Consider the following 12,846-nt stretch of genomic DNA (forward strand, 5'->3'; position numbering starts at 1 on the left):
CATAAGTGGCAAATTCTCCACATGTTAGGGGAAACCTGACGGGTTGTCTTTAGTGAAGACTACAAGTGACTAAAAAGCCCTCTCCCAGAATCAGTGGAAATGAGTTTAGCTTTATCTTGGAGAACTTTGAAAAATTCATCCCAATGCAAATAGATGCCAAAATTATGTCAGCACTATTTGCCTTCTCCAGCTCTGAAATATTTATAATCTCTAATGAGAAGACAAAGCTCCAGCCAAGATTATAACATGGTCTGCAATCTGTATTCTTCTAAGGAGTTCAGACACAGCAGAGAGATCTTACCAAGGTAGTTATCATCTTCTGGTTTTCCTGAGTAGCTGTGTTGTCGCACATCGATGTTGGTAGCACCGGCCGGAATACGCACCACAGTATTGTAACCTGGAAGACACAAAAGAGCCAAAGCTGATTAATGAGCCGGATGTGCTCCACAAAGCCTGTTTGATTTACATGGCTGCCAAATGCATGTAGCATAACTTCAAAACACAACTTTCTATGGTAAAAGGGAACAAAGGAATAGAAATCGTCATTTAAGAGGATATATCTAAATGAAGACATTGATCCATGCAATCCTGTCTGAAAATGTTTTAATAAGACATTATGTCATCTTTTTCATCATGTCTTAAAGTGAACCTCTGCCCCTCAAATTATGGATGAATTCATATTCTTAAAACTGACCTTGCAGTAAAAAGCAAGGTCCACTTAAGTTGATTCTAAAGTTTTTTTTTACCTTCATGCATTGTATGTATGAAGGTAAAAAACCTTCAGTATGCAGCCCCTGCTTATGGACACACACATCGGCTTGGGAGCAAGCACGCACAAGTACCCCCATAGCAACTAGCTTACTACAGGGGCACTCAGCAAGGGGAAGGGACCAAGAGCGCCAGCGGAGGACCCCAGAAGAGAAGGATTGGGGCTGCTATGTACAAAACTATTGCACAGAGCAGGTAAGTATAACATGTTTTGTTATTTTTTTAAAGAAAAATGTTTACCTTAAAAGTGGTTGTTAACCCACCAATGTAATTATACATAATCCTCTCAGTTGTTTACTGTAATGGCCCCCTGTGACTGTGCTTCATAAAAATAATGCTGTATATACCTTGTTTACAGAGCGCTGATTGGCGCTCACTGACCCGCCGCTTCTCTCCTCTCTCGTCCCAACAGATGCAGTGGGCGGGACCAAGGATCCCCCGCTGACATCAGTCAGGAGGTGAGGAGGGGAGAGGCAGCCCCGTCCGCTGCATTTGCTGGGCCGAGAGAGGGGAGAAGCGGCGGGTCAATGAGCGCAGATCAGCGCTCTGTAAACAAGGTATATACAGCACTATTTTCATAAAGCACAGTCACAGAGGGTCATTACAGTAAAAAACTGAGAGGATTATGAAAAATAAACAGTAATTTGAGCAGCAGCACGTGAGGGGGTGGTGCGGAAACGGAGATGTCAGGCAGAGAAGGGAGGGGAAGAGCACACAGGAGACACTGAGCAGAGCTCCGGATGACGAAAGCATGTACGCTGACACTGGTGTCAGAGCTCTCATTTTCCTCTTCTATGGAGAGCAAGTTAACAAATGCCTAGATCAGCCTTTCTCAACATTTTCAAAACAGAGGAACCCTTAAAATAACTTCCTGGTCTCAGGGAACCCCTGCTAAAAACTACTATATCTACAACTCATCATATATTAGTGTGATGGTCGGTGGGAAGAGTGCACCTTACACTTGTGGCCATTGGGAAGAATTACCCCCTACAAATGGCTAAAAAGATCAATGGCGTCGGTAACAAAAAAAAAATCTGAGAGGCAGAAATTGCTCATTGCTCAAGGAACCTCTAACAACCTCTGGAGGAACCCTAGTTGAGAAACTATGGCCTAGACTTTTGCTCATATGACCAGCACTGGAGGTAGCCTGGAACGATTATCGTGAAGAATGAAAACATAGCACATTTAAGTGCAGGTCTTGCTGTTAACCAGGTTTTTTCTCAGGCTACCACGGACTACATAAAAAAATAAATAAACGTCTCGTGCATGCTCGAGAGTGTTAGTGAAATCTCCAAATGGCGGACTAACTTTCTGCTCAGAGAATTCAGACAATGCTTAAACAAAATCTTGTGTCCCATTTTGTATTTTATCTTGTCGCTTGTGTGCCCCCATCAGTGCTGGATTGAACTCTATAGAGGTCCCTAGGCAGTCGAAACCTTGGGGCCCCCCTTGCAGGTTTCTGAAGGTTTTTTCGTGCACATGCTCTAGTGGGATAACATTGAGCAAAGTAGTATGCACATCTGCCCCTAAATGAGATGGCCATCACAACTGTACATCACAGGTACGTGCACCAACATTTTTCACAAACTGACAACTGAAAGAAGCTTTTCAAGTGGAGTTCCACCGAAAAGTGTTCGCACCTTCCCCCTCTCCACTGCCACATTTGGCACTTTTTGAGGGGAAGCAGAAACCTGTCAAAGGCAGGTACCCACCCAATTCTTTAACCGCTTTGCGACCGGCTCGATATACCTGTACGTTGCCCTTCAAGAATCGATTTGCGGGCACACGCCCGCCGCGACCTCCGTGAGTCTGAGCGTGATCGTTTCACTGATCACCGCTTCCGATTACAGGGAGCTGTGATCAGTGTCCTGTCACTAGGCAGAATGGGGAAATGTTTGTTTACATTAGCATTTCCCCGTTCTGCCTAGTGGCAGGACACTGATCACAGCTCCCTGTAATCGGAAGCGGTGATCAGTGTCGTGTCACACATAGCTCCTCCCCCCACAGTTAGAATCACTCCCTAGGACACACTTAATCCATACAGCGCCACCTAGTGGTTAACCCCTTCACTGCCAGTCACATTTACACAGTAATCAGTGCATTTTTTTATTGCACTGATCTCTGTATAAATGTGAAAGGTCCCAAAATCACGCCAAAAGTGTCCGGTCTGTCCGCCATAATGTCGCAGTCACGATAAAAATCGCTGATCGTCGCCATTACTAGTAAAAAAAATATATATTATATATACGCTGAAACTTTTGCACAAACCAATCAAACGCTTATTGCAATTTTTTTCCAAAAATATGTAGAAGAATACATATCGGCCTAAATTGAGAAAAAATTATTTTTTTTCGATATTTTTGGGGGATATTTATTATAGCAAAATGTAAGAAATAATGCATTTTTTTCAAAATGTACGCTATTTTTTTTGTTTAATAGCGCAAAAAATAAAAAACGTAGAGGTGATCAAATACCACCAAAAGAAAGCTCTATTTGTGGGAAAAAAAGGATGTCAATTTTTGGGAGCCATATCGCAGCGCCGCAGTGCCGAATCGCAAAAAGTGCTCTGGTCTTTGGGCAGCCAAATGGTCTGGGGCTTAAGTGGTTAAATTGATTTTTTTTTATCTTTTTGTAAACAATTTAAAGAGCTTCTTCACTCTGTTTGAAAAATAAAATAAAATAAAAGCCAGCAGCTAGACAGAAGGGCATTTACCTGTCCAGGGATCCAGTGCTGTCACCTGGGCTGTTTCTTCACTAGGCTTCGGGTCCCAGGTGCTGGCATGTTAACTGTAGGAAGCTAGTTGTGACTCCTTGCGGATTCACGCCCCCAACTACCCCCAGCGCATGCACAAGTCGTTCTGTGGTTTGTGAATAGTCCTGCAGCCTTCTGGGACCTATGACGTGTCCCAGAAGGTAGCGGGCAGGGAAGGGGGGCCTAGGCTATCCAACTAAAAGTGAGAGCAGGTATCTGTCAAAACCAGGTACCCACTCCTCCCCTCCCCGAAAAAAAAAAAGTTCCAAAAGAAGAAGAGGAGAGGGGGAGGAGGGCATAAAGATTCATTGTAGTGTTCTTTCAGGATCCAATTAATATTATTTTGATCTGTTGTCACGGGGGCCCTTAAGGCTGGGTTCTCACTATGTGTGGTTGTGGGACACAGCAGGGGGTCCGGTGCATTCCCATTCCCCATTTCAGGTCCAAATACGGTCCGAATTTTTGGCTGAATTCGGACCTGAAATGGAGCCAAAGACACACAGGACTCTTCTGCTGTGTGCTCTGTGGCCTTCCCAGAGATGTGTGAACCAGCTCCATTGAAAGCGGTTTACACTCTCCTGTCATGCGAGTTGGATGTGGGGAAACTCGCATCCAATTTGCCATAGTGTGAACCCAGCCTAAACTGCGTGGGGTGCCTATTCTGCCTATTTGGTAATCAGGCACTGGTCCACGTGCCTTTAACAGACATATAATGTACATGTGAAAGAACTGTAAACAATTTATGAGTAGTGTGTATCATCCATCATGATGCAGGAGGACAACATAGTTTCCACTTATTCCCAACTATGTTGATGAAGGATGGATAGAGACAAATTATTTTTATTGTCCAGCTTTAGACTTAGCTTATTTTGCATAATAAACAATAGAACGTGGCAAAGGATTAATTATATTTCAGTTTACCTACCATAATGTACTAAACTATGCGTTCCTTCTATGGGTTTACAGGATGAATTGTCTCCACCACAAACTCCACACTTATCTCTTCTGGCTTTTGAGTTTAGGACGTGATCACAACCAGCTTGCTTTAAAAAAAAGATAGAGAGAAGAGCCAAGAAAAATAAGTACAGTACATCCTGTGCTTAGGTTATACTCTACACAGACACCAATAAATAAAAGATAGCCAGAGGTTCTATCCCTTCCCACTCTATCCGAAGCTAGAGAAAAAGTTTGGGCTGAATTTCTACTTCAGCTAGACCGCCCGAAAAGACACACATCCATCATAATCAGTCTCTGACAATGTCCAGCAGTTTTGGTTCAGAGAAAGGAAAGTCCAAACCTTGCGCAACTATGACCAATTTCACCCCACGGTGGAAAAAATCTTACCTGACCCCACAATGGCTGTTGTACCTTTTCTCAGTGCCAATAACAATTAAGAATCCTATGACTATGGCAGCACTTCCAATAACAAGCAGTCCCCTTCAGCAATCCTGATTTCAGATAAGGGCTCAGATTTCGCACAATTCTTAGCTCTCCTATGGTAGTTAATGAACTGTAGGCTATAAATCACAGTAAGGCTCCCCTTTAGAAAAGAATCTGTCACAGCTGATGTTACTTAAGGAGTATATAATGTCTTACATGCTGTGAGCCCTTCATGGCTTCAACGTTATCTGATTCCCAATTTGTGCATTAGTTTTGGGGCAATGAACAGCACTCAACTGGATGATATTTAGCTTGACTGTCCAGAAACTAGTACCCACTTCTGGAGTTTTTGGATTGGTATATTGCTAAGATTTTTTCATTGGGTTAATGGGACACCTACTTTTTGGCTCTTTCAAAGAATTTCAATAAGGATTTGCCACGGTGTTGCCAAATGCACCTCAGTATTCAGGGTTTCCAATTCTAACCTATTTAGTTAGAATGTGGTCAGGTTTTTCCTGCCTTCTGTGACTTCACTGTGGTGATTTCCTCTAACTTCCTGTCCTTGTGACACCTAGGGAATCTCTAGCTCTACTAATCTGACTAAAAAGAAGTGCGTTTATTGTTGTCTCATTGGAGAAATTTTCCATCGCTTTTTTTGACCCTTCACTAGGGCAGGATGTGTGGGAACATCTACATTGAGAATAAATGTTATAATTACAGCCTGGAAAGAGTTAATCATTATAAAAGCCTCAAGGCCATCGTATAATATGAACTGTGATTGACATAGGGGTATGTCGCCCTTTCTCTCGAACTTTAGTACAATAGTTCTTTTCAGGGCGACTCACAACAATACTGAAACATTTACATAAGTTCATTCAGACAAAAGAGCTGAAATGTTAACATAAAATGCAATATTTGCCCATTTCAACAAAAATTATTTTCCATTGAAATCCTATAGAAATTGTTATTTACAGATGCATGAATTATAGGACTTAAAAATCTTAATCCATCAGTAAAAGAAAAGCTAAACGAAATGTAAAAAAGCAAAATGATAAATCCTAAAAATGAAAAAGAAACTGTAAAAATGCTTAAAATATTGTAGACAACTACGACTGGCAAACCTGTGCAGAAGAACAGACAGCTTTGGCTTCCCAACGGTAAACTTTTTCTTATTGGCATTGTTGGAGAACCGACGTCCCAAACATGGAAAGCCAGGAGGAGAGAAAGACTCCGTCTGCACACCCATCTACCCCTCTCCAATCCAACTCCCCCCACCACCCCTTTTTCTTTTCTTTTCCTCCCCATACACTCCTCTCTTATCCTACCAATTCTACCTTCCTCCAATCTCCCCTGGAAAAAGACAAAATTTGGGGAACCGGCAGTTGCTAGCCGTGAGCTGAGTATGCAGAACCCAATAGTGAGATCTAAATCTTATGCAGCGTTCCCATCTTTCAATGTCTTTCGTTTTTTTTCTGTGTGCCACTGTAAAAGTCTATGCCCACGTACAAACGGTCGGAGATTTTGGCAACCAAATCCGTCGGATTTTGTCTGTCGGATTTAGTCTGACGGATTGTCTCCGAAACTGTTGCATACACACGGTCGGGCCAAGTTGTCTGATTTAGCGGTTGCCAAGAACGCGGTGACGTAATTTCGTTACGATGGGACTACATTCAGGCTAGTAGCCAATAGCTTTGATGTAGGAATTTGATCTGAGCATGCGTGGCACTTGGTCCGATCAAAATTCGCTACACATGATCGCATTAGGACCGACCGGCCCAGTTGATCGGGAAATATTTCCAACATGTTGGAAAATTGGGTCGGACGGAGATTCGGACGGAATCAGTCCGATGCATACCACACACAGTCGGATTATCTGACGACGCGGTCCGATAAGACTCATTCCGACAGATTCTCCGACCGTGTGTACAAGGGCTAAGGGCTATATTTAATAGCTCATAGGGACTACAGTATGAAATTCAGCAATGCACAAATCAAGTGAGTAACTACTTACCCGACACAGTCCTTGCACGCAGATGTCATTTGTGTCTGGTCCGCATGATGTCCCATCTGTTACTCTGTCCCTGAGCTGATAATAGGCTGTGCTTCCTGCCACGCGGCAAAACAGTTTACAGCGATCCTTCATTAGAACTGCGGACAGTGAGGAAACAGTTTGTCAATAGCATTTCATTTCAGCAACGCAAGTGAAAGAGGAGCTCTGGGCACTACTTACTTCCGCTGTACTTTGGCACCCAGCGAACGTTCGGAGGTAGACCATTGATATTAAAATGCTTTCCATCAAACTCAGCACACTGTTCTTCGCGAAAGTCCCTCTTTTGCTTAGTGCAAGGTTCAGTGTTGCAGGATTTAAATTTCATTCGGCGTCCCACGCAGTATTTGCCACCATTTCTTGGTCTGGAGATGAAAACAAATAATGTTTCTGGTTACACTGTGATATAACTTTTCAATATGTCCACCTGTTCACACCTCTGGCCTTGAAAAATGCTCGCCAAAGATAGTTATATGTACAAATCTCCTTACAGGACCCATATATAAAACAGCCCAAGTGTGCCCATAGATGTTAAAGGGTGGTTGGGTATGTCAATGTGATGTGATCAGACTAGCCTAAGGCTAAATACTCTGCAGAGCACTGCAGAACATTACAATCAACATGTATGCTCAGCTAGGCCAAGTACACATCTACAAAGTAGAACTAAACTCATTGATTTAACAGTTTCCCAATACTGTTACATTCAGGGCATACTGTGAATAATAACTGTTACATTTGCTTGTGATCTCAACTGAACTATCAAGTTTTCAAATGGCTGATGCCATAATTGATCACATGTGCAGCATCATGACAACTGCAGATCAAACAGAGGTTAAGATGGCAGCTTCTTTGGCTGTAAAGGATAGGAGGGTTTAGTTCCACTTTTAGGCAATGCAGAATGGAGGAAGTAGACAATCCTGACACTAGCTCTGGGAGAGAATAGCAATCAGGCAAGAAATTCTAACCTTTTCAATGGTTTGTACCCCTAAGAGCAGCAACTGTCATGAATACCTGGATCGCAGGACTGGTAGAACAGAATTAAAATTTCTTTAGTGAATAACCCGGTTAACATACACGTATTTCGGTTAAACATTTTCCTGTTTGCCAGGCGTTCATTTATAATTCAGTTGGGAACTTTTATATAAATAGGCCCAAATGATTGGAACATGAAAAGAAAGAGATACATCATGTTCAAAGAAACAGTAATAGTACTTGTGTGTAAGGTGTTCTTACTCTGGTCTGTTGCACTCCCGGATGGCGGTTTTAATTCCCCCGCTGCAAGATCTGGAACAAGCCCCGAAAGGGCTCCATGACCCCCATGAGCCATCGATAACGGAGGAATCGCGCTCTTTCGGGATGCACACGCCATACCTGCAGTGCTGTGGTGAGGATAAACAGAGGTAATACAGATGTAATACACTGTGCTGTCTGCAAGGCATAAGCAATGGAAGTAGTCAACTGTGAAGAAATCATGTTTTATTTACAGGTTCTCACACAACTCTGCTTCCGAGAATATAAATGATTTATTCATATTTACCCTTGTTTGAGGTGAATGGTACATAAAAAAATCTTCTCTGTAGAAATAATGACTGTGGAAATCAGGTTAAAATTATGTTTTCTGTTCAATAATGTTTATGGACGTTTTATCACGTTGAAGTACAGAAAACAGCCAGTTAGAAAGTTACATGGCCAGGGTTTCAATACAGCTTTTATAGCCACATATTGGTACAAATATTCATAGTTTTATAAACCTGTGGATTACAACCAAAGGGTCACAGATTTGCCTATGAGCAGAAAAAAGGTGCAAAAGGGGTAGAGTGGTAGAGAAAAGGTGTAGGAAAGTACTTAACCACTTGCCGACCGCCTAACGCCGATGTACGTCGGCAGAATGGCACGGGCAGGCATAAGCACGTACATGTACGTGATTTGCCTCCCGCGGGTCGGGGGCCCGATCGGGCCCCCGCCCGGTGCCTGCGGCGGTCGGTTTTCGTTCGGGAGCGATCCCGGACGAGGGGACGGCCATTCATTCATGGCCACCCCCTCGCGATCGCTCCCGACGAATAGAAATCCCCGGTGACATCACTTCCTCTCCTGTAATGTAAACACAGGAGAGGAAGTGATGTATTCTCTCCTCCGTGTCGGTATTTTTCGTTCCGACACGGAGGAGAGCGGATCAGTGAGTTGCACCAACACATCCCACACACAGTAGAACATGCCAGGCACACTCACACCCCCCCTTTACCCCCCGATCACCCCCCCAATTACCCCTGCCCCCCAGTCACAGTGACACCAATGTCATTTTTTTTTTTTTTTTTTTTTTTTTTGCATTGGTGTCATTTGTGACTGTAATAACTGTTAGGGCAGTTAGAGTTAGCCCCCTTTAGTTCTAATGTACCCCCCTAACCCCCCCAATAAAGGTTTAACCCCGTGATCACCCCCCGTCGCCAGTGTCACTAAGGCTGGGTTCACATTGCAGCGGTTTATGAGAACGAATGTGATTCGCACCGCACTGCAGTGCAAATCACATCCGATCTCTGTGCGATTCGAGTTCAGCCATTCGCCGCACCCGCCACACCCGCCGCACCCGCCGCAAATTCGCACGGGACCCTTTTTTTGGCCCGCAGCAGAATCGGATCGCATGGGTGTTCACACCATGCGATCCGAGTTTGCAGATCGCACTGCGATATGCGAACTGATCTGGGGGTGTCAGTAACATTTCACTGACACTCCCAGCAGTTCGCATAGGGCAGTGTGAACTGCCGCCGGGAGGCATGCGATGCGGGAACCCGCCGCGGATTCGCGGCGTTTCCGCATCGCTCCAGTGTGAACCCAGCCTAATAAGCGATCATTTTTCTGATCGCCGTATTAGTGTCCCAGGTGACGCTAGTTAGGCAGGTAGGTATTTAGGTTCGCCGCAGCTTTTTATAGCGCCAGGGACCCCCATATACTACCGCATAAAGCCCCCTGATTGCCCCCTAGTTAACCCTTTCACCAGTGATCACCATATAACTGTTACAGGTGACGCTGGTTGGTTAGTTATTTTTTTATAGTTTCAGGGCACCCGCCATTTATTACCTAATAAAGGTTTAACCCCCTGATCACCCGGCGGGTGTCATTTGTGACTAATAACTGTTAGGGCAGTTAGGGTTAGCCCCCTTTAGTTCTAAGGTACCCCCCTAACCCCCCCAATAAAGGTTTAACCCCGTGATCACCCCCCGTCGCCAGTGTCACTAAGGCTGGGTTCAGATTGCAGCGGTTTGAGAACGGATGTGATTCGCACTGCAGTGCAAATCACATCCGATCTCTGTGCGATTCGAGTTCAGCCATTCGCCGCACCCGCCACACCCGCCGCACCCGCCGCAAATTCGCACGGGACCCTTTTTTTGGCCCGCAGCAGAATCGGATCGCATGGGTGTTCACACCATGCGATCCGAGTTTGCAGATCGCACTGCGATATGCGAACTGATCTGGGGGTGTCAGTAACATTTCACTGACACTCCCAGCAGTTCGCATAGGGCAGTGTGAACTGCCGCCGGGAGGCATGCGATGCGGGAACCCGCCGCGCATTCGTGGCGTTCCCGCATCGCTCCAGTGTGAACCCAGCCTAATAAGCGATCGTTTTTCTGATCGCTGTATTAGTGTCACAGGTGACGCTAGTTAGGCAAGTAGGTATTTAGGTTCGCCGCAGCTTTTTATAGCGCCAGGGACCCCCATATACTACCGCATAAAGCCCCCTGATTGCCCCCTAGTTAACCCTTTCACCAGTGATCACCATATAACTGTTACAGGTGACGCTGGTTGGTTAGTTATTTTTTTATAGTTTCAGGGCACCCGCCATTTATTACCTAGTCTCACTAGTGTACCCCTAAATTTAGGGGTGTCTACTTTCCAAAATGGGGTCATTTGGGGGGGGTTTGTGCCATCTTGGCATTTTATGGCCTTCAAAACTGTAACGCCCTTAGAAAGCCTGAAGGCGGTGCTTGGTTTTCGGGGCCCCGTACGCGGCTAGGCTCCCAAAAAGTCCCACATATGTGGTATCCCCGTACTCAGGAGAAGCAGCAGAATTTATTTTGGGGTGTCATTTCACATATGCCCATGGCATGCGTGAGCAATATATCATTTAGTGACAACTTTGTGAAAAAAAAAAAAAAAAAAAAAAAGTTTGTAATTTTCCCGCAACTTGTGGCAAAATATAAAATATTCCATGGACTCAACATGCCTCTCAGCAAATAGCTTGGGGTGTCTACTTTCTAAAATGGGGTCATTTGTGGGGGTTTTGTGCCATCTTGGCATTTTATGGCCTTCAAAACTGTAATAGGTAGTGAGGAGTGAAGTCAAATATTTACGCCCTTAGAAAGCCTGAAGGCGGTGCTTGGTTTTCGGGGCCCCGTACGCGGCTAGGCTCCCAAAAAGTCCCACATATGTGGTATCCCCGTACTCAGGAGAAGCAGCAGAATTTATTTTGGGGTGTCATTTCACATATGCCCATGGCATGTGTGAGCAATATATCATTTAGTGACAACTTTGTGAAAAAAAAAAAAAAAAAAAAAAGTTTGTAATTTTCCCGCAACTTGTGGCAAAATATAAAATATTCCATGAACTCAACATGCCTCTCAGCAAATAGCTTGGGGTGTCTACTTTCTAAAATGGGGTCATTTGTGGGGGTTTTGTGCCATCTTGGCATTTTATGGCCTTCAAAACTGTAATAGGTAGTGAGAAGTGAACTCAAAAATTTACGCCCTTAGAAAGCCTGAAGGCGGTGCTTGGTTTTCGGGGCCCCGTACGCGGCTAGGCTCCCAAAAAGTCCCACATATGTGGTATCCCCGTACTCAGGAGAAGCAGCAGAATTTATTTTGGGGTGTCATTTCACATACGCCCATAGCATGTGTGAGCAATATATCATTTAGTGACAACTTTGTGTAAAAAAAAAAAAAAAATTTTTTTTTTGTCATTATTCAATCGCTTGAGGCAAAAAAATAAAATATTCAATGGGCTCAACATGCCTCTTATCAATTTCCTTAGGGGGTCTACTTTCCAAAATGGGGTCATTTGGGGGGGTTTTGTACTGCCCTGCCATTTTAGCACCTCAAGAAATGAGATAGGCAGTCGTAAACTAAAAGCTGCGTAAATTCCAGAAAACGTACCTTAGTTTGTAGATGTGACAACTTTTGCGCAAACCAATAAATATACAATTATTGACTTTTTTTTTACCAAAGACATGTGGCTGAATACATTTTGGCCTAAATGTATGACTAAAATTGAGTTTATTGGATTTTTCTAATAACAAAAAGTAGAAAATATCATTTTTTTTCAAAATTTGCGGTCTTTTTACGTTTATATCGCAAAAAATAAAAATCGCAGAGGCAATCAAATACCATCAAAAGAAAGCTCTATTTGTGGGAAGAAAAGGACGCAAATTTTGTTTGGGTACAACATTGCATGACCGCGCAATTACCAGTTAAAGCAGCGCAGTGCCAAAGTGTAAAAAGACCTCTGGTCATTTACCAGCAAAATGGTCCGGTCTGAAAGTGGTTAAGGGGATCTGTGGCCAAGGGGCTATCACGAGTCATATGGGCCAGTCTAGGAAATCATCATTAAAGCAGACCTTCAACCTCCACATCCTGTTTTTAGATTTCCACTCCTACACCCCTTCTCTCAGAATTGGATTTTTTTAAATTACTTTTTTAGGGGAACACATCTGGATTTTCACCTACATGATGTACAGCTGCCTGGAGGCTCCTGGGATACTTATGTCATGCACCCCAGGAAACCTTAGGGTCCTCCACAGCGGCACACGACCCACAAGGGCGTGGGTTGGTTTTCTCTTTCTTATGTTTTGCAACTGGCCCAATAGTGCCATCAGAGGACAGGCTGCAAAGAACCCAGAAGAGACAACTGG

General features: G+C 44.0%; 1 protein-coding gene across 1 annotated transcript in view; it reads right to left on the minus strand.

The window, feature by feature from the left end:
- ADAMTS9 (ADAM metallopeptidase with thrombospondin type 1 motif 9) overlaps positions 1-12,846 on the minus strand; it is a 357,655-nt gene that overhangs the window by 210,576 nt on the left and 134,233 nt on the right. The window contains exons 12-16 of the mRNA XM_077451954.1: positions 8,181-8,326; positions 7,131-7,312; positions 6,912-7,048; positions 4,446-4,563; positions 302-397 (exon numbers count right to left, since the gene is read on the minus strand). Of these exons, the coding sequence (XP_077308080.1) occupies positions 302-397; positions 4,446-4,563; positions 6,912-7,048; positions 7,131-7,312; positions 8,181-8,326 (679 nt within the window). The remainder of the gene's footprint in view (positions 1-301; positions 398-4,445; positions 4,564-6,911; positions 7,049-7,130; positions 7,313-8,180; positions 8,327-12,846) is intronic.

The sequence above is a fragment of the Lithobates pipiens genome, unplaced genomic scaffold, assembly GCF_037356315.1.
Source record: "Lithobates pipiens isolate NorthernLeopardFrog02 unplaced genomic scaffold, aLitPip1_a1.2 Scaffold_23, whole genome shotgun sequence".
Lineage (NCBI taxonomy): Eukaryota > Metazoa > Chordata > Amphibia > Anura > Ranidae > Lithobates > Lithobates pipiens.